The sequence below is a fragment of the Diadema antillarum genome, unplaced genomic scaffold (assembly GCF_040938485.1).
Source record: "Diadema antillarum isolate AM-2024a unplaced genomic scaffold, OU_Dant_1.0 seq00000035_RagTag, whole genome shotgun sequence".
Taxonomy (NCBI): Eukaryota; Metazoa; Echinodermata; class Echinoidea; order Diadematoida; family Diadematidae; genus Diadema; species Diadema antillarum.
The window spans coordinates 692,031-712,100 of NW_027271149.1; the positions used below are offsets into that span (position 1 = coordinate 692,031).

Genomic DNA, 20,070 nt, shown 5'->3' on the forward strand with positions numbered 1-20,070 from the left:
CTCCCTAATATGGGCGCTCTAGGGTACTTGTATTAAAGGGAAGTTCCAGGCGATTTTTATAATTTCACATCATGTAGTACATAAATTGACATCTCCAATACTCCAAAAAGATAAGATAAAATTACAATGACAAGGATGATGACATAGAAGGTTAACATATTTCAGAAAAGCAGCAATGTATTTCCGTTACAGTGCCACTTGCTTATTAAGTTCACCTGTGTAGAATTTATTATGTATGCTTTCATCTTTTGTTCCGCTTCCACCAGCACCCAATCATGTGCCGTGTCATCATCCTTGTTTGATTGTGATTTATTATAAATTTTGAAAACATTCTTATTCTTCATCCCAGTCACTACAAATGCTGAAACTCTGTACCAAGTATAACCAAGTTGTTCATGTACGTAAAAGTCTATAAATCATCCGGAAGTATCCTTTATATGATTTTCACCCGAGTATCATGGTGATCATGGTGTCAATGCCGGCAAGTTTGATGACAAATTTGATCATGTGTTTTCAAGGAGAGGAAGAAAAAGTGAAAATTACGCCCCAATTCGGTCCCCCGCCCCTAAGAACCCCCCACCCTCGAGACCCACCCCTGTACTGCCATGACTGCCACGAGAGTGGCCACTAAGACGACTCCGCTGGCTGTGTTTCCGGTGAAAAGGCTCCGGAGTGTGATAGGATGGCGAATCAAAAGCGGGCCATCCTGGTTTAGTCCCGTGGCATCGCACAAAGCGTGTAGGGCTCCGGCTCGAACACTGCTCCGAGGTCTCCGCCCGTGCTGTACGACGATACACCATCAGGCTTTTGGAAGGAGAAGCGCTGCATAAGGCTAGTGAAGACGATGAATAGCTCCATCTTCGCCAGGGATTCGCCGATACAAACCCGCTTACCTTCAAAAACAACGTTGGAATGATTATAGCAAGATAACTTCCACATTCCAGCTATACATTAAGGCTACATTTCTGACCACCGCACTCAATAAGCGAAAATTCAACTCAATTCTATCATACAATGATATTGACTAAACAACAATAGTTACGTTCAGACGGTGATTCTTAATCTCGAGGATAGGCGAACTTCGAGGACACGCTGTTATGGGGCGCCAAGTGTTGCACGGCCGATTTCGCTACGAAATCAGTCATTATTTTCGTTGACGAAATCGACCGTGCGACACTTGGTGCCCCATAGAGCTTATCCTCGAAGTTAGCTTATCCCCGAAGTTCATGATTACGGTCTGAACTCTTGACTGCACATTTATGAGAGCACTTTGAATCATGACTTCAAATGACTGCAGTCAAGCATACGATCATTATCTGTATAAGCAGATCGTTTGATTTAGATTCACGGTATGTTATACCCGGTTAGATTGATGTACATTGTACTTCACAGGACATACTTCCTGGTGTTTAAGGGGATTACAGGGCTGCTCGGAGCACGCGAATAATTTGCGAAGGAAGCGAATGTCGAAAAAAAATGGCGAAGTCCGACATTCGTATTAATCTATGATTTTCATGTCTACAAAAGATCGAAAACAGTCCTTAACCCTTTCATTTTCATTTTCACAAAGGACCTGACGTTTAAAGACAATAAAAAGTTTTGGTACCTCAAAAGCTTCCCTGAATTTCCTTGTCTTGGTTTGTGTTTCAGGTTAAAGTACGTTGTCTGTGAGAATTACTCGCCCCAAAGTGCTCTCATGTCTTAGCAATCATGCAATAATGGTTTCGTACCAGAGCCGACGCTGTACAGCGTCGATATTGTACGAAACCACTGACTGCGACCAGCAGCGTGCAGCCCATGGCCCATTGTACGCATAGCTAACTGCGACCAGCAGCCCCATACGCATAGCGTAATGGGGCTTTGCATTGTAGCATTCAGGATCATGACAGAATTAGTATCGCGGGTAAATGTCAACTTAAAATCCAAAAATTTCTTCGATTTGAAGACTTACCAATTAAGTTGAAGTATTGAAAACAGGCTTCGAACAACGTTTGGTTCTGCCAATAGTCCCTTTCTGTTCGAATTGATGACTGAATGTGACTCGGTCGAGAGGACCTTGGGAGAGCTACATACACTGGATACCGATTACGCTATGCGTATGGGACTGCTGGTCGCTATGCGTATGGGGCTGCTGATCGCAGTTAATTGCATGATTACTAAGACATGAGAGCACTTTGGGGCGAGTAAGTCTCACAGTGTTAGTTATATGAAAGGTACTTTAACCTGAAACACAAACTAAGACAAGGAAATTCAAGGACACTTTTGAGGTACCAAAACTTTTTATTATCTTTAAATTGGCTGTAATAAGAATAGTAGTGTATAACACAGAGAAAGAGAAAGTTTAATTTAACTTACAAAGAATGAGACAGTGCAATGTGATTTCTGAAGCTGAACTTGTCTTTCTCAAAAGAGAGGGAAAAAAACCACTTTTAGTCAAATCAGAAAAATGGGGATAATATTTGGTCAGGTACTAAGATCATAGCCTTACGGACCCGCACTCGTTAATACATTAAGGAATATATTGTATCACAAATCAGTCTTTTATAGTTCAACAACGAAGATCATCCTAACTTGACGAAATATCAATTGTAATGCTAATTAAATAGTTAAGACACTAACATGGTTAGGCCTAAATGCCAAGGATATCATCTCTTCTTGATTTAATTTTTGACAGAGGGAAGAAATGAAATGAAAAGATATCCCAGAATCTTCAAAGGAGATTTTACACGTACCGATGCTAAACGGTATCATCTCATCCGGTTTGACGCAATTCCCGTTGACGTCCAGAAAACGCTCGGGTTTGAATTCTTCCGGGTCAGTCCACAGCCTAGGGTCACGTGATACTCGCCAGTTGTTGGCGAGAATTAGGGCGCCCTCTGGGATATTGTAACCATGAAATTTGCACATCCCCTTGCCTGTGTATCGGTGCGGCACCCCCAGCGGTATGGGAAAGCTGGCCCGCTGTGCCTCGAGGATGGTTGCCTCAGTGTAGGGCAGTTTAGGCCTGTCCGCGAACGTGGTTTGCCTGGAGAAGACACAGTGGACAGTTTAAAATTGTGTTAAATACGTCACGACTCAGGATGTCGTCGGCAATTGTTTCAGCGCCATCTGTGGGATCATTCCGTAACCGACTAGTTGATCACAGTGGCTATAGTTATTTTCTTCAAATTTGTTATGAGGTGTGCTTGTAAATATCTGTAAATAAACTGTATCATAATGTAAATAGCACAGTCTGCAAGAATCTTCAGCCTATTGAAGGAGGCAGACTTAATCAGAAGAAGAGGAAGAACTTTTTATGTTTTTGAATATTCATTTGTTACTTACCTAAATGAATTAGAACAGTGCATCAAAGTATAGCATTCAGGAGCTCTTTGCAGCGCAGCAATAGAATATAGGCCTATAAACATATTTCTGCGCTCAACATTTTAATTATTCATAATATTATCATTATCATTCAGCTAACTGTTGCATTAAAAAGTTCTGCAGCAGCTGCTGGCGAGACCGTGGGTACTACCTACGATAGTTTATGATTGACTGGTATCACTTCTGAAGGCAATGGAAGGCGGAAACGACCATGCAGTGTACTCGAGATTCTCCGGGATATCCTGCCATGACAGTTAATGTTACTTTCATTTCTTTGATATATTCATGTTTTAATACATGAAAAACAGGAAAAATACAGGAAAAACAGCACCACAAACAAACACACACACACACACACATACACACATCGAATCCGATCAGGAGCATACGAGTGTGGCTGCAGAAAATAACGAAGATGAAAAATCATGGGAATAAAAACATAATTCTTTTTCTTCTTCTTCTCATTTTTTTCCCTCCGTCATTTTCATTTTCATCATCATGTTCTTTTTATTCTTCATCTTCTCTTTTTTCTTCTTCCTCTCTGTTGTTACTATTATTGTTATTACTGTTTAACAATTCTTTGAAAGTCGACACGCTTCCACTCTTTCCATAGGTGACACCGATGGGCTTTGGGCCACTGGTGTTTCCGGCAGTCAACGCGACGCGATGCTACCCTGTCGGTACAAACCTCACTCATATTAAATCCCCCTGATCACAGTCACCTGCAAAAAAGTGACGCTTTCTATTGTGAACCTGAGGGAAACACAGTTTTGATCAGGATTTCGAAAATGTGACGTCATTCTAAACAGGTGTCCAGTGTTTTATTTTTTCTTCTAACCTTTCGCGCCCAATAACGCTGTCGATTTCGTCCTGGACTTTCTTCTGGACTTCAGGATTGGTGACCATAAAGAGCAGCAGCCAGCGAAGCACCGTGGTCGTGGTCTCGGTGCCGCCACTGAAGATGTCGGCCAAAGTGAAGAGCAAGTTGGTCTCGTCGTAAGACAGGCTGCTTCCATTCTTGTTAAAGGAAAAGTCGAACAATGCGCATGATTATCATAACATGCATGTATATTATGTAGGAACCTAATACATGTACACAGATAGGGGAAGAACTGAAAAAAGATATGGTAAATTGGTGATGGAATCGAGGGAAAGCAAAGCGGAAATGTTAACAACAAAAAAAAAAACAACGTTCTTTGAATTTTTCGGAGTTTGTATACTTTCCGCGACGCCAGCGCTTCGCGGTTAAAAAAAAAGAAAGGAAAAAAAAAGGAAAAATCATCCGGGTGCCTCGGTTCGCGTGTCATATATATATATTACATGCACGCAAAAGTGCTTAATTGGCACTGCCAGCGTATTTTAAAAGGAAAGAGTGTGAGAAAATGAAGGAAAGAATGGCTGGCTGATTTTGGCGGAAGGGAGCGAGAAATAACGGCCCTGCTCGGAGTCTATAACCATTGTGTATTGATACACCGATAGTTCAGAGGAGGAACTTCTCCAAGGTTAATTCCTTCCACTTGTTTTCCTCTGTAGATATTTCCTGGTCATGGTTGATACACTAGTTATTTCTGGATGGCTCATTACCACGCAAGGCACAATTGATCGATCGATTGATCGATTGTTGCTGCTGGTTACTTTTTTTGAGACATTTTCTAGCTTTGATTCCCATCTATGGCTTATTGATACAACGTTTTTCAGAGCAACGACAAGCGATTATATCAACATTTTATGTTGCTTAACGTTTCATGATTGCAATGAATAGGTAAAAACTTTACCTGTATAGCAATTGCTGTGTCCCTGGACATATACAAATTTGTCACTTGTCTTTTTACTAGTATGCAGTACCTTTTCATTTTCCGCGATTTTATCGATATACATATCGATCATGTCACGTGGGTTGTTCGGGATGTGGTCCTTGCGGTGATCGGCCAAAAACTTTCGGAGCTGGGCGATGATGCTGGACACATTCTGTCGAATGTGGTAGCCAGGAGTCCGAGGGATCCGAGCAAGCTTCTCCAGAAAAAAGAACAGTCCACCCGATTTACCTGCCAAAAGCGTGTCGTTTCATTGTATAGTTTGGGTTGAGACCTAATTTCAGGTTTCTAACATTTTTTGGTGAGATTATGAGAAACCTCTAATGACACATGAAAGAGCATGTAATTCTATGTGGAATTCAACGTTTATTTGATGGAAATTGATTTTGAAATAGCTGAGATATCCAAAAAAGAGCGATTCTAATGAAGTGTGGGACTCGTACTTTATTGCGATCGCTTTGATTTATACTTTGTTTTTGGATGTTTCAGTCATTCCTAACCCGATTTTCATCAAATAAACTTTTAATTCCTCTTAAAATGGTATGCTCTGTACTATATCGTAAGTGTTTTCTTGGTATCTCGCAAAAAAAGTTAAAAGCCCAATTCTCATCTCCACCAATACTGTACCATCCCTTTAAAGTCTGAATTAAATCTTACTTTCGAGAAGGAAAGTTGTTTGCGGGATGTAAAGAAAGAATCAATTCTTGCCACTTGGCAAATTCTACAAAATAATTGCTGAGTTTCCACAGTACTAAAGTCTTTCAGTTTGACAAAACAACAATATCTTTATTAGTCACGAAATGCTTGTAACAGAATTCACTTCTTTCAGTTTTGTTTTCATTTTCACAACAAACAACAAAAAGAAAATAAATCAACGCAGTAAATACAGAGTGTGGGAAGTTACCAGCGAAATGCAAAATAATCTTGACAGAATAGCTGCGATCTGAAAGCCGATGACTCCAAATGAATAGTGTTGGTATGAAAGATTATATCGCTTCCTGGTTTTGTAACCTGGTAGTCCTACAGTTTTTAGATTCCATTTTTTTTTTGAAAAAAAAAATATGTGCATGCAGGATAGTTTGGAAATTGTTGTACATCTTGTATTGATTATATGATAATATACACATGGTGACATAAGATAATATGAAACACGGTATAACTTGACAAAGTTCATCAAATATCTTCTTTGTATCTTTCAAACTACATTAAATTGCAGAGCAAGAGACGCCACGACCGTAACTATTGTGACAAAGTACCCCATCCCATAATACACACGCACACACACATAAACACATCGTTACACACGGCACGAAAGATGTCTGCCTATATATTTGTATTTTGGTCACATACATGCTATTTAACCTTGGAGACTAATTAAAGATATTGTAGTTTTCTTCTGTTTCTCTCATTCTCTGTCGAATCAGTAAATACGACGGCTGTCCCAACTCTGATACATGAAGTGGGGAAGAGTAGAAATAAGAGAAGAATGGGCATGTGTGTTTAAAAACACTATAAATTGAGTGAAACGTACTTACTTATTTTCAGGTTTGAGTTGACAGCGTCCTGCAGTGCATTGAAATCGGGATCTGTGTACTCGTGTCTGGAACCGAAGACTACTGCGCAGATGATATTTGACACGGCGTTGTTTACTATTTGTTTTGGGTTGAATGTCTTGCCCTGAAATAGACAAATGATATTACGTACAAATCATAGCATTGTAATTCCAGGTCTAAAAACAACGGTGTTTTCCCCACAAGGCTGCACGCGTTTCCTACTATCATTTCCCTCGGATTTGCCAGACATCAGTTTTTAGCAATTACCTTTGAGTTCAAGCTACTTTTGTCCGTTATAGGGCCTATATTATATTTACATGACCCCCTTTAAAGCTTCTCTCTCTTCCTCTATCTCTCTCTCTCTCTCTCTCTGTCACGCTCACCCACTCAAACACACACACAGACATATTATTATTAGATATGAGGGCAATTCAACTTGTAAAATACCCTCCTACAGTCATTTATAGGCTATCAACTGATTCTATTATTATTCCGATAAATATGCAAGTCATAAACAATATGTCCACGTAAGCTACACAATCGAAAAAAAAATATAGGGAATGCAGAAATACAGGATACTAACAGTACTAGGAATCATATCCTTGGACCTTCACCCACACGCATCCCCATTCCACACACGTTATCTGGGTCTCTTGCGTATTATCACGACATCGACATTGATGGGATAAAAAAAAATACATGTAATCATGCCCCAGATCTCAAGATTTACTGCACTCCTACACAAAACGTTAAAAGGAAATGTACTCTTATTGAAGAGCGCACATGTTTAATGTGATTGCACGAAATGTCATCCATGTCTGACCCGAGCCAACTGAAGTATTCAATCATAACAATAATGTTCCGTTCTTTGCCCGAATCCATGGCAACTGAGTTACATCGGGACTGACGGTACATTATAGGGAAACAAAACCCTTACCAATAGTACAGACACCATGCAGTCGCGTTGCAAAGATTCGCAAGAGATTACTATGATTTGTTGCGTTTGAATATCAAAATCTAATATCAACTTCTGGTGATGCAGTTGTCTTGCAATATATTATGACGAGTTTGGTGACAAAACGAGTAAACTCAATTCTTGTCAATATGAGAAGATATTATTTATGATTGAACCTGCTTGAAAACAAAGAAAATAAAGAGAAAATTTGAGATACTTTTGATAACAACTTCACTACCATTCTTTGTTCGTCAACAAGTGAGGTTTAATCACGGGAAAGGTTTTATTCGCAGGATAGGCATATAATGCTGGACATCGACATTTTTGAAAATGGTTGTCAACCCATCTTGCGGTAATAATATGTTTATTTCTCGTGTACATTAGTAGCTATAACATGAGAAATGAAAGCGGTGCAAAATCTGATTATCATCTCTATTATTCTGACTGCAGGTTTATCTGCTAGTTACAATCTAACTGTGGTTACTGCATCTGATTCTTGGTATCAGCGTCACTAGCATTTTGAGGAGGCGGTCTAAGAACAGGGAAGCAGCTATCATATACTGTTGTATACATAGCTTCATCCTGCATCTACATCCGACACAGCAAGTATGCACGATTCATTTCATTCCACTTGTACAATGAGTAAGCTGGCTGGGCTTAGCCCCACCGTTGGTACGGGACTATCCTTAGCCCACTTTCTGTTTACACTCGTTTTTGCCAAAGTGGGCTAGCCCCACCGATAGTCCGGTACTATCTGGCCCTGCAAAATAGCAGGGTTAGCACCGCGGTGCCAAGCAAGCGAGTGTAAACAGAACGAAAAAATTAATCCTGGGCTAAGCGCAGGAGACGAAGTCCGACCCCCACTGACCAATCAGAAACGAGGTAATCAAGTGCTGCCGTTGCGTGCGTGTACGTGTACAGTGCACAGCGTAGTCATGAATATTCATGTGGTTTGGAAAGTACCGGACTAGAAATACGAGTGTAGAAAGGTCAATTTTCTCCTTAGCCCCGGACTAGAGCTTAGTACGGGACTAATTGGCGAGTGTATAAAGCTGAAAAAATTGGTGCGGGGCTAACGATAGTCCTGGGTCAGAGAAAGTACGGGGTTAGGAAACACAAGTGTAAAAAGGGCTTCATGGTTTGGAGGGGGGGCGAGATTCTAACCGTTTAGTGGCAGTAATTATGTCTATAAAGGGACTGTACAGTACTTGTTGAGGTGAGTATTCAGGTTTATAACATTCCTTAGGGTGGGATTTCACGGAGCACGCGAACGATTTGCGAAGGACGCAAAAGATCGCTTAACGAACGTGAGGGTTCGGAAGCGTCGTCAATTGTTCGCGAATGTCGTTTTTACTTCGGCGAGAATTTCAAAAAAGTTTGACATTTTTTGCGAACCTTTTCCGCACACTTGGTCGTGATTTGCTCGTGAATTGTTCTCGAAAGTGTCTTTAAAGCCTCGTCATATGCGCAAGACCTTTGCAAGACACGCGCGATGTTCGCAAAATGTTCGTGAAACCCCAAACAGACTCCGAAACTTTGGAGAATGTCTCGCGTATGTTACGCGAAATCTGCGAAGTTTTTCCGATCATTTTACGACGTAATCGCAAACTGTTCGCGTATCTTTTGAGACATTCCCGCGAACGTTTAGCGCATGTTTGGGGGATGTATGACCTATACGTTTTCTACAAATAAAAATCGTAGCATACATCTAAACATCAAACAATTATTATTAACAACTACAGTAACAAAAGAAATTAAAGACTAGCAAAGAGAAAGAAATGTTTGATATACCAAAAAAAAAAAATCGCAGAATACACTTAATATTAATCTAAGGTATGCAAAATTTCATTTGAACTGTAGAGATTATGTGTTGGAGGAACTGCAAAAAAAAATCAAATGCTTTACTAGTGGAGATAGGTCCTAGGAAAAAAAAAAATGTAGGCAAGCACATGATAGAAAAATTGAGAGAAAAAGAAAGGAGAAATAGAGGAAAGAAATAAAAATCAACTCAAGACAGCTTCCACCTCTCCTTGGGTACATTTGATCCCATGATTATTGAAAATTTTTCGATGTTCGCATTTCCGTCGCGTGTTCTTCGTGTACGAAACATGCTGTACTTTAGCAATGATACACACGACATTCGCACATACGTCGTGGAAACTTTGCACAAATTGCGCAAGAATAGTTTTCGGCTTCATTGTCGGAACGCTTCCGGAGAAAAACTTTTCGGAATGTTGGATTTTGTCATTCGCGTCCTTCGCAAATCGTTCGCGCGCTCCGTGAAATCCCACCCTTCGTGAGATAAAGAGATATTTCTTATGAAATATGAAAGAGCATGTAATTTGAAAAACGATTCAACGTTTATTTGATGAAAATTGGTTTTCAAATGGCAGAAAAATCCAAAATAGTGATGATGATAATAATAAAAGGCGACAGGCCGCGCATTTTATATGATCTCTCTGCTTCACCTTGTTTTTGGATATCTCAGCCATTTCAAAACTGATTTTCATCAAATAAACTTTTGATACCCCCTAGAATGCATGCTCTTTGACATCTCATAGCGTGGTTTGTGAATATCTCGCAAAACGTTAAAAGCTAAATCCCCACCTCAACCAGAACTGTATACAGTCCCTTTGCATCGCCTTGAAGGCTGCCAACAAGAAGATTACTTGGTCATCAGGGACATAATACTGTCAATGATGGTGCGTTATCTGTCCGGATTTTCCCAAATTCTTTTCTTCTCCTATTGTGAATGTGAAAAGCCATTGGTGACGTCATCTTGACAACAGGGATGTCCACAACGCAAACGGATTCAAATGAAGGATTTGCAATGGGAGATCGCCCTTTATATCAAAGTAGATTATGTCGGATGCTTCTTTAGAGATGAGATAAAGAATTCGCGTTCGTTTAATCCGATCGTTGTTTCCTGGTCTTGATTGCCGTGATATCACAGGGTTGACGTCCTACAGTTGATTCGTATTAAAGTTGTATAAACTTCATGAAAGGAAACTAAATGCAGGTCACTCAACATTAGTTTGTGCGATATTTCTATGCGCAATTTGTTCTACGCGTGGTTGAGATGCAGTTTTTTCCATTTTGTCATGTCGTGTATGCTGTTCTGTTATTACGTCATCTGAAATTTTGAACGTCAGGAAATTTTATGATTCCCTAGTAACTGGCTCTGTTTGTCGAACAGGGTGTTGCGTAATTGTGTATTTTTTGGCTGGTGGTATATAGCGTACGCCATAACCTTGTCAAATTTCTCTGTCGCTTGGAATTAACCAGACCTGCAAGGAGGTGGATAACCCTATACAATAGCTTATGTTACTGTCTTAACGCCAAAAGAATGAATAATCCAGCTTCCCAATAGTGATTTGAGGCTGTCTTTTGCGACGAACTGGTTTTCTGAATGAGGCACAAAGCTCATTATTTTCATCGGGTCATAGTCTTCTCCGTTTCAAAGGTTGACGATCTTAGCAGGGACGCTATACACGACTTTCACACCACGCGTGAACAGATAGTATCAAGGTTAGGATCTCTCCCTGTATGTCGGTCGCCGATGGACTGCGGGGTTTCTTCCCTCAAGGCATGTCAGACGGACACAAAACTTCGCTACCATAGAAATATTAATTTGACTGATCGTCATAATTATGACGAGAATTCTCCATCCTCTTAAACTGCAGTGTCAATGACAAGAAAGATGATTATCAACTGTCAGTGTACCTTGATAGCAATAACAATAACAATGAGTTTCATTCCTTCTTTTTCTGTCGCCCAGATGCTCTTTTTTTTAACGTTATACATGTCATAAATGTGTCTGTCTGCCCCTCTCCCAGTCTCCCACACTTTTTCATTTTGTCTATCTCTTCCATCCTCTATATCTCCTTCTTTCATCATCCTCCTATACATCCCCGTCTCTCGCTCTCTTCTTCTTCTTCTTCTTCTGCTCCTCCTCCTCTATATCCCCACGTCTCTCGCTATATACCTCTTTCTCTCTCTTTCTTTTTTTTTCTTCTTCTTCTTCCCATCCTCCTCCTCCTCTTCCTCTTTCCCCTCCTCCTATCTCTCCATTTCCAATTTTGACCCATGCAATCGCCAATTCCCTGTATCTGTTTCTTTCTTTCTTTCTTTTTTCTAGCCATGCCCAACATCATGAAGGTGCTATTACGGAACTAGTTTGTGACAGCTCCAAGGTGCGGCCAACAAGTCTGGGCCAAGAAAGAGTAAGTTGATTTCATCAAGTTTCTGTCCAACGCCGCGAGTGACGCAAATTAGAGCGGTGGCACTCCTTTCGGAATTTACTCGTCGTAATTATACGTTCACTTCGACATGATACTGCTGTAGCCAGCTCAAACATGTAGATGTTACTATGACAACGCGTTCACTCTTTATTCCTTCTCATATAGAGTTCCGTAACAACTTGCACACTTTGCTTTAAAAAAGAGTATCATGCTGCCACTCCTTGCACGGAAACTCGTCATTTTTTTCACTTTCACAAGTTACTACAGCACTCAGCCCAAACATGTGGATGTTACTATGGCAACGCGTTCACTCTTTTTCTTGTGATACATTTCCGTATGATTACTTGCACAATTTATCAGTTAGAGTATGGACTGCACTCCTTCTAGGAAAACTCGTCATATTTCACTTTGTCATATTACTGCAGCACCCAGCCCATCATACATTTAGATGCTATACTATGGCAACGCATTCACTCCACAATCATTATGATACAGTTCCGTAATAACTTGAACAATATTTGTTCCCTTAACCTCTACTGAAGTCTTGTGGTAAATCTTCCCGCTGTGTCATCAATGTTGAGGGTTGCTTATATACCATTGACGTTCTTTTCTGTCGCTTTTTTCTTTTTCAAACTCTTTATTTTTACATAAACAAAACTCTACGTTGTTTTGTGTGTGTGTGTGTGTGTGTGACAGTAACCTAACAGACTCAAATACCCGAATTCACGAAGTTGATACCATCTGTGTCCATTATTGGCAAAGACCGTAACTTGTATGGGGTGCCAAGTGTCGCATGGCCTATTTCGTACATTTCGTCGACGAAAATGTCTGATTTCGTAACAAAATATAGGCTATGCGACACTTTGCGCTCCGTGAATTCGAGCCAAAACGCACTAAAATACTTAATGGTTGAAGTGAATAGCGTATTTCTGTCTGTACAGATTTTTCATTTGACCTGCATAGGGCATAATATCGCATTCAGCTATTCATTTGAATGTAAGAACAAAATCAACCAACTAGTTTAGAATGCTTTGGAAGTAAGTTTGTAGAAATATCTCGTTTAAAATTCAAGAGGGAACTTCTGGTCCCCATATAAAATGTAGTATATAAGAAAGTATTTAGATTTGACAGGAGTGTATATGTCCTATGTTCGTGTGTCTGAATATACTTGCATCTTGGCGCATTATTATTGATAATTGAAGCAATTTGAAGTGGATGTACCATGTTATTACCTCTGTTCGTTGAAATTCTTCCAACAGATGTGACGTTTCTGCTCTGATGTCCTCCTCGAACCTCGTCTTGCCAACCCCAAAGGTGCGGAAGAAGGAATGGGCGATCTGCCGCTGCTCGCGAGAAACTTCACCCGAGGAGGTGACCAAACCTGTACCAGACGATTGTGAAATTGAATGATCTCAGCATAATATATCTCCGGTCCTGTTTCATAAAACTGCTCATGCACGACTTTACGAACGACTTTAATATGGCAAGCCAAGAAGGTTTTCTAGTCATTACATAGTTTAAGTTTAAATTTGCAAATGACAACTATCATTCTTAACACACGTTTTTAGTTGAAAGTGTATTTCTGCCCCAATGTATAAAGATGAAATATTGACATACAGTCGTACTTTACGAACGGCTTTGTGAAACAGGGCCCTGGAGGTTTGTGCTAAGACATTACAGATTCACAGACTGTTATCCCTCGGAAAATAAAGTTAATCAGAATAAGACGTTTATTGAAATACGTCAATTTCACAAGGCCGCAAGAGATGACTGCATATGACGATTTAGAACAATCACGTTAATACAAAGGTCGCTTCACATCGGTATAATCTTTGAGATATCGGTTACAATTCGTTATTCCGAAGGTTCGTTATTCCGAAGGTTCGTTATTACGAAGGTTCGTTATTCCGAAGATTCGTTATTCCTAAGGTTTGTTAATGTGAAAATGTGATAACGTATGTTATTCCGAAGGTTCATCAATCCGAATATGAATTAGGGTTCCTTATTCCGAAGGTTCGTTGATCCGAAGTGAAATAGAGTCCGTAACGAACCTTCGGAATAACGAGCTTTGTGTCATTTTCGGATTAAAGGTACTGTACAGTACTGGTTGAGACCTAATTTCATGTTTCTAATATGTTTAAGTGAGACAATAAGAAATCTCATGCGAAATATGAAAGAGCATGCAATTCTATGAGGAATTCAACGTTTATTTGATAAAAATTGGTTTTGAAATGGCTTAGATATCCAAAAAAGAGCGATTCTAATAAAGTGTGGAACCCACACTTTGTAACGATCGCTTTGTTTTACCTTGTTTTTGGGTGTTTCAGTTATTCCAAACCCGATTTTCATCAAATAAACTTTGAAATGCTCTTAAAATGGTATGCTTTGTGCTATATCATAAGTGTTTTCTGGTATCTTGCAAAAATTTAAAACCCCAAATTCTCATCTCAACCAATACTGTACTATCCCTTTAACGAACCTTCGGAATAACGAACTTATTTCATTTTCGGACTAACGAACGTTCGGAATAACCCCACGAATGTTCAGATTGACGAACCTTTTTCCATTTTCGGATGAACGAATCTCAAGGTATAGGGAATTTGTGTGTTTCGGATTAACGAACCTTCGGAATAACGAACAGCACCCGAGATATCAACGATCTTCTTCTTCTACTTCTTCTTCTTCTTCTTCTTCTTCTTCTTCTTCTTCTTCTTCTTCTTCTTTCAATAAAGTACAGGCCACCTCGTGGTGTATCAGCGTACTAGTGTGGTGCGAGGTGCAGTTATGCATGTACAGTGCATTTCAAGACGTTTGCTCATGAAGACACATTATGTACAGTGCTATTAATGTGCTGCTAAAAACTGCTCCTGACATCTAGCGGAGCTGGAGATGTTTCACCTCTTCCTTGAACATCAAAGGAGATTAAACTCGATGGTTCACTTAAGTTTGCTTGTTCAGGATAAGATATTCAGGTTTTGTGAAGTTTGACTTTGACATAGTACTACCCATTGGCATGATGCTGATCAGTAACAGATCCCTGTATTTTCTTAACATGTCATAATGATGGAATGATATTTTTGTCAGCCTTACCAAAGTTTCGGCGACCAGCGACGGTAGAGTAGACTGGAACTGGCCGCGCAGAGAAGTCGGCCCGATGAAAAGCCTCTTTGATGACACTGTACTCGCTCAAAACGACTATGTCAAAGCCTAAGATTCTTAGATAGACAATGTCTCCGTAATCCTCGGGCAATTTTGTCAGCATTTGTAAATGCGGCAGTCGTAATCTGTGCATGAGAGACGTCCAATAAAGTGAAATTACAGTGAAGGAAAAATTTGGAAAGGAACGAAGAATTAAAAGAGTTCGTAGTAGAGGTAGAAGAAGAAGAAAAAAAGAAGTAGATGATGAAGAAGAAAGGTAATGAGTTATGATGTTTCGGGAGGTGTTTAAAGTTACTTGTGTATAAACGTAAATGTATACACAGTTACGGACAGTTGAAGTCTGCCCGTGTATCATGTCAACATTATTATTTGATCTTTGGTCTACATAGAGGCCATATCATCTGATCACAGGATCTGACACAATATGAAGTAACATTCACATGAAAAACGCCTGTATCAGTAAGTATTCGTGTAAATGAAATCAAGTGGAAAGATCTACATAAAAAGGCTTGAAGTAAAGCTATATACAATCATGTTTTTGTTTAAGAAAATAATCATATTCAAACAAAACAACAGGCGCCTTTTAAATACAACAATAACAACATGAACCTGACTTGATCTATTGGGAGCTTATAGTGACCGTTTCAACTTTCAAAGGGTTGGACAAGCAGCGAAGAATATTGTAATCACTTCTCAGCATTTCAGGAGTTAACGATTTCTCTCTCCAAACTCATCGTGATCATGCCAAAAACTGGGCGAAGTCAGTGACGGAAGAACCGTTCTCACGATTTCCGGTGATACCATGGGGGAAAAGTTCACTAGTTTAGTTAGACGTGGGAGGAAGATCTCTTATAGTACGGGTCATTGCAGACTAACAAACAGGACATGATACCATCAGATTGCTGAAGAATCCTATTACGTTGGTGGATGACCTTGCAGGATTTACGAGTGAGAGGACAATGTTGGTCCTACTCGTTTATCTATACAATCCATGTCACTCCGAGAAAAACATACTTTTCAAGCGTTACGCTTTGTGCTATGTGTTCATTATTAGCCTGTAAAAATAAACTGTATGGTAGATTCTGTGGGATTTTGATTGCATTGGTTAGGCTACACAGATATCACCATGCTAAATTTTGTCCCTGAAAGTTCCGAGAGTAAGAACAAATTGCTGCTGGCGTAGTGTACACTTCCACTTCACACAACAATTTCCTGATGGTCAATTGTTCCACGACAGCAATAGCTCACCTCGCTTCCTCACCTCTTTGACAGTTTTCTACATGGTTACGTAATGATTCCGATCTGGTGTCGCGCGTTTGACTGCAAAATTATTGTGCACCATAATTATGTATGTATATCAGTCAATTCGTATTAAAGTCACACTTTGCGCATGAGCAGAAAAATTGTAAAAAATTTTGTACCAACAATGCATGGTGCATGATTGCCAATTTAATAATTATTTACCCACCTGACAGCAAGCCTAAATACCACATTATCAATAGAAAGTCTTTTGTTAATGTATTCACTTCAGAACAATGGCACGGAGGTTTTCCCAAGTATTTTAATTTTCGGAAGATCGATCATTTTGTTGCGTGCGTGACTCGCATTGAAAACGAATCGAGTGCCTATAACCAACTGAGAAAAACAGAAAGGTCATTTAAACCAATATTTATATGAGCTAATAACGAACTGGCATATACCTGACTTAACAAATTTTCAAGTAATGTGTGAAGTAGCGCAGAAAATTACTGGCTTTGACTATAGGTGAATGCGCCATTCCCTCCCCCCCCCCCCCCAAAAAAAAAAAAAAAATGAAAATGAAGAAAAAAGAAATGTGACGACATTCCGACAACCCATGCATTGTTATTTGCGGTGTCACGGACAATAAACCTGGGTTTCGTAAATGCATTCTATACATAGACCATGAATGTTTCCCATCTATACAGATGGCAACAGGCTTTCCAAGTTTACAAAGGGCCAGATTACTTCTGATGCAGTGCTTTCCTTTTGATGAATTCTATGTGACCGAGGGTTCGATAAATATAGCTATTGTGATTCGCCCGTTACTATACAAATGCATCTTCAAATTTGGTTTCTGCTTTTCACATGGTTGCTGGTCCCTGGCTGGAACCAGCAAACGAATGGTTACCAGGAAAGAAAGACATCAATATTACCCTATATCAAATATACCAGTATTCAGATTCCAATGATACGATTGAAAAACGAACAGGTTTAGAAAGCGTGCAATATCTCATCAGGGAGGTGTTACAGAGATGGAGTGGCAACTCTTCCTAATTCATGCAAACACGTGTTTGGGTTCAAGGCATGACAATGGGATGTCTAGCATTCCACTATGTTTTTAAGTCATGCTCGGCACCGCTCTATAATAGTTGCAAGACGAAGTTCGGAAACGAAGAACGCATTTCACCTTTCCATGAATTACAAGCTTTATTTCACCGTAAAATTTTAAATGAAATACTCGAATTGATTTAGAATAGTTTAGGAAAGAATTCAATATTATAAATATGTATTTCTAGTTTCTTCGTAATGCGCAAATCGAAATGAAATGAAAATTAGGCCCTCTTAAAAACCTAATATTTTTCCATAATGGGCACATTTCCGCACGTTAGTTTTCTATCTTTTAATCTGGGATATTTTGATCTTTCAAATAAAGTACCGCTAAAGCGTGTTCCAGCGTGCTTTTAAACTATTCGCTCTTAAAATTGTCAATTTTACACTGCATTTTGATTCGCTGCTCAAATTCAAGGTACACAAATTCATTGTTGCCATCACATTGAAAGAGAGAGCGAATTGCAGTAGGGGCAAGTATTTCTAGATGTGAGAGCGCTAGTCCCGATTATTGATGCTCTCTTTTGTCAAAGCACATGGGTAACACCTGTAGTTGAACGCATAACTTCTCGGCGGTGCCGTGCATGACTTCAAAGGAGAGGAGGAGTTGTCTCTCCTTCTCTGTAACACCTCTCTGATCTCATAAACCTTTGTACTATTAATATAGGGCCTATAATGATGATTATACTGTATTTCACGGAATCATTAGAGATCGAGTACACAATGTCGTGACAAATATCTTTATCATTGATGTGTTATTGCTACCATTCAGGGTTTTGCTGATTATGGCATTTTTGGATTATTGCAATTGCAACGGCAACAATAATGATCTTATCCATTATTCATCATCATCATCATCATCCTCATCATCGTCATTATCATCATCATCATCCTCATCCTCATCCTCCTCATCATCGTCATTCTCATCCTCCTCGTCATCATCATCGTCATCATTATCATCATCATCATTTCATTTTCAACATTGCCATTCTATTTCAGCACAAGAGTATTCACTACATATTCTTTCTATGTACATCATGGTGGTAAATATTATCGTTATCATTTATTTTTATCACATCAGCTGTATTACTTGTTCATCTACCTATTCGTGCACTTTTTTTTTCTTTTCCTTGTTTTTACAACAGAAGAAAAGCACTTTGCCCAAGACGATAAGACATTATCGTCTTTGGTTTGTATACATAGCCATGGCTCGATGGGAATGACGTACGTGATAGAGGAAGTGTGAAACTGGGGATGAATACCAACGGGAGTGAAGCACAGTATATCAACGATTGACTGGTCTCGTTCAGGAAAGGAATCTTCACAGGCAAGCTAGGTTGTTTACTCAAACCCATTGTGGCTCTTTCATGGAGGGCAATCAGGCAGAATATTGAGTTTGGTTGTCTCATTCCTGTTATTGTGCACCGCCACGATTTAAAGCTAGGCCTATGTATAGAGAATACACGATTCGATGTGCATGGTATGTCGTACATTACGTATCAATGACTCGAGATTTCGTAAACGTCATTCATAGCAATGCATCAACGAGACCCAAATGGCAAAGAAACAATTATTATCCATACCATAAGTAGACCAACTGTCATATTATGTTAATTCTTTCACCGAACTGTCCTACCAACATGCTTCAGTGTACGTAACGATTGTAGGATGAAGAGAAGTGAAATTGATAACATGAAACGTTACAACGTATGAAACTGATACCTATAGCATGTTTTCATAAATTTCCGCATACGACAGGGAAGTAACAATCGACACAAATTAATGAGCTTGAATCGGAGTCGGATTTCAGTGAGAAACTTCCACCTGAGGAGACTAGCTTTAGTGTATGCATTATTGCTGGGAGTAGCTAATCTTATCAATTTTGTCTCACCTGGCGAGGTAAGGGAGACTCCCCAACAGTGGCCAGACGGGTGGCCCGGGCGGATAGTTCCTCTTCCTTCCACCCAAAACAGACACCAAGCACGATGTAAACAGTACGGCCACCGTCGACATCAATACATACCGCAAATCGCACAAGAAGTATAATTCCATGGTGTGTTCTTCCTATTCCAATAGACCACACAGGAACTCATTAGACACGTACTGCTGGCTGAAGTGGAAATTTCTGTGTGTTTTAATTTTTTTCCGACTTTGGAAGAGGAATCGATATCGTCAACAAAAAGTGAGCACGAAGTACCTCTCCACGGTAGAGTTCTTCACGTTGTAACCCTCAAAATAATCAGTACTCGGTCTTTAGGCGACGTTGTCCCTCGGCAAAATCGGGGTGCGAATTGATACCAGCTATATACCCGCATATCATACACATTATCTTTTCCGCCACATCAATACTCTGTCTACAGCACCCTTGACGTCAAAAATGATTGACACGCTGACCGATTCAATTGCAACTCATTTCAACAACTTTGATCCATCATTCGCGGCAAAACAAAACAAAAGTCACGTGTTTTCGTACGTACATACCCAACTATATACAATGAAACGTCGTGAAGAAACGCATGTCTTTACGATAAGCAATGACGACAGTCAGCCAACCGACCAATAGGATCACAGATCGAGTTACGTTTAGCGTTTGACGATGAAGGTCCGTGTAACTTCTTTCAACCTGAATGCGACAA

General features: G+C 39.8%; 1 protein-coding gene across 1 annotated transcript; it reads right to left on the reverse strand.

The window, feature by feature from the left end:
* Positions 1 to 585: 585 nt before the first annotated feature.
* LOC139725329 (cytochrome P450 2U1-like) lies at positions 586 to 19,812 on the reverse strand. Its single transcript, XM_071636416.1, has 8 exons — positions 19,326 to 19,812; positions 15,017 to 15,210; positions 13,159 to 13,307; positions 6,713 to 6,854; positions 5,209 to 5,408; positions 4,202 to 4,380; positions 2,733 to 3,025; positions 586 to 893 (listed from the first exon to the last, which is right to left on the reverse strand). The coding sequence occupies exons 1-8, from the start codon at positions 19,484 to 19,486 to the stop codon at positions 712 to 714; spliced, it is 1,500 nt and encodes a 499-aa protein (XP_071492517.1). The 5' UTR covers positions 19,487 to 19,812; the 3' UTR covers positions 586 to 711.
* Positions 19,813 to 20,070: the final 258 nt, after the last annotated feature.

Bases quoted from the DNA above. Each gene is read 5' to 3' on its own strand.
- LOC139725329 (XM_071636416.1), bottom strand. From the start codon at position 19,486: ATGGAATTATACTTCTTGTGCGATTTGCGGTATGTATTGATGTCGACG. The intron at 3,026-4,201 runs GTTAGAAGAAAA...TGTCTTCTCCAG, and splicing joins AGCGTTATTGGGCGCGAAAG to GCAAACCACGTTCGCGGACA. The intron at 894-2,732 runs GTACGTGTAAAA...TTGTTTTTGAAG, and splicing joins GATGATACCGTTTAGCATCG to GTAAGCGGGTTTGTATCGGC.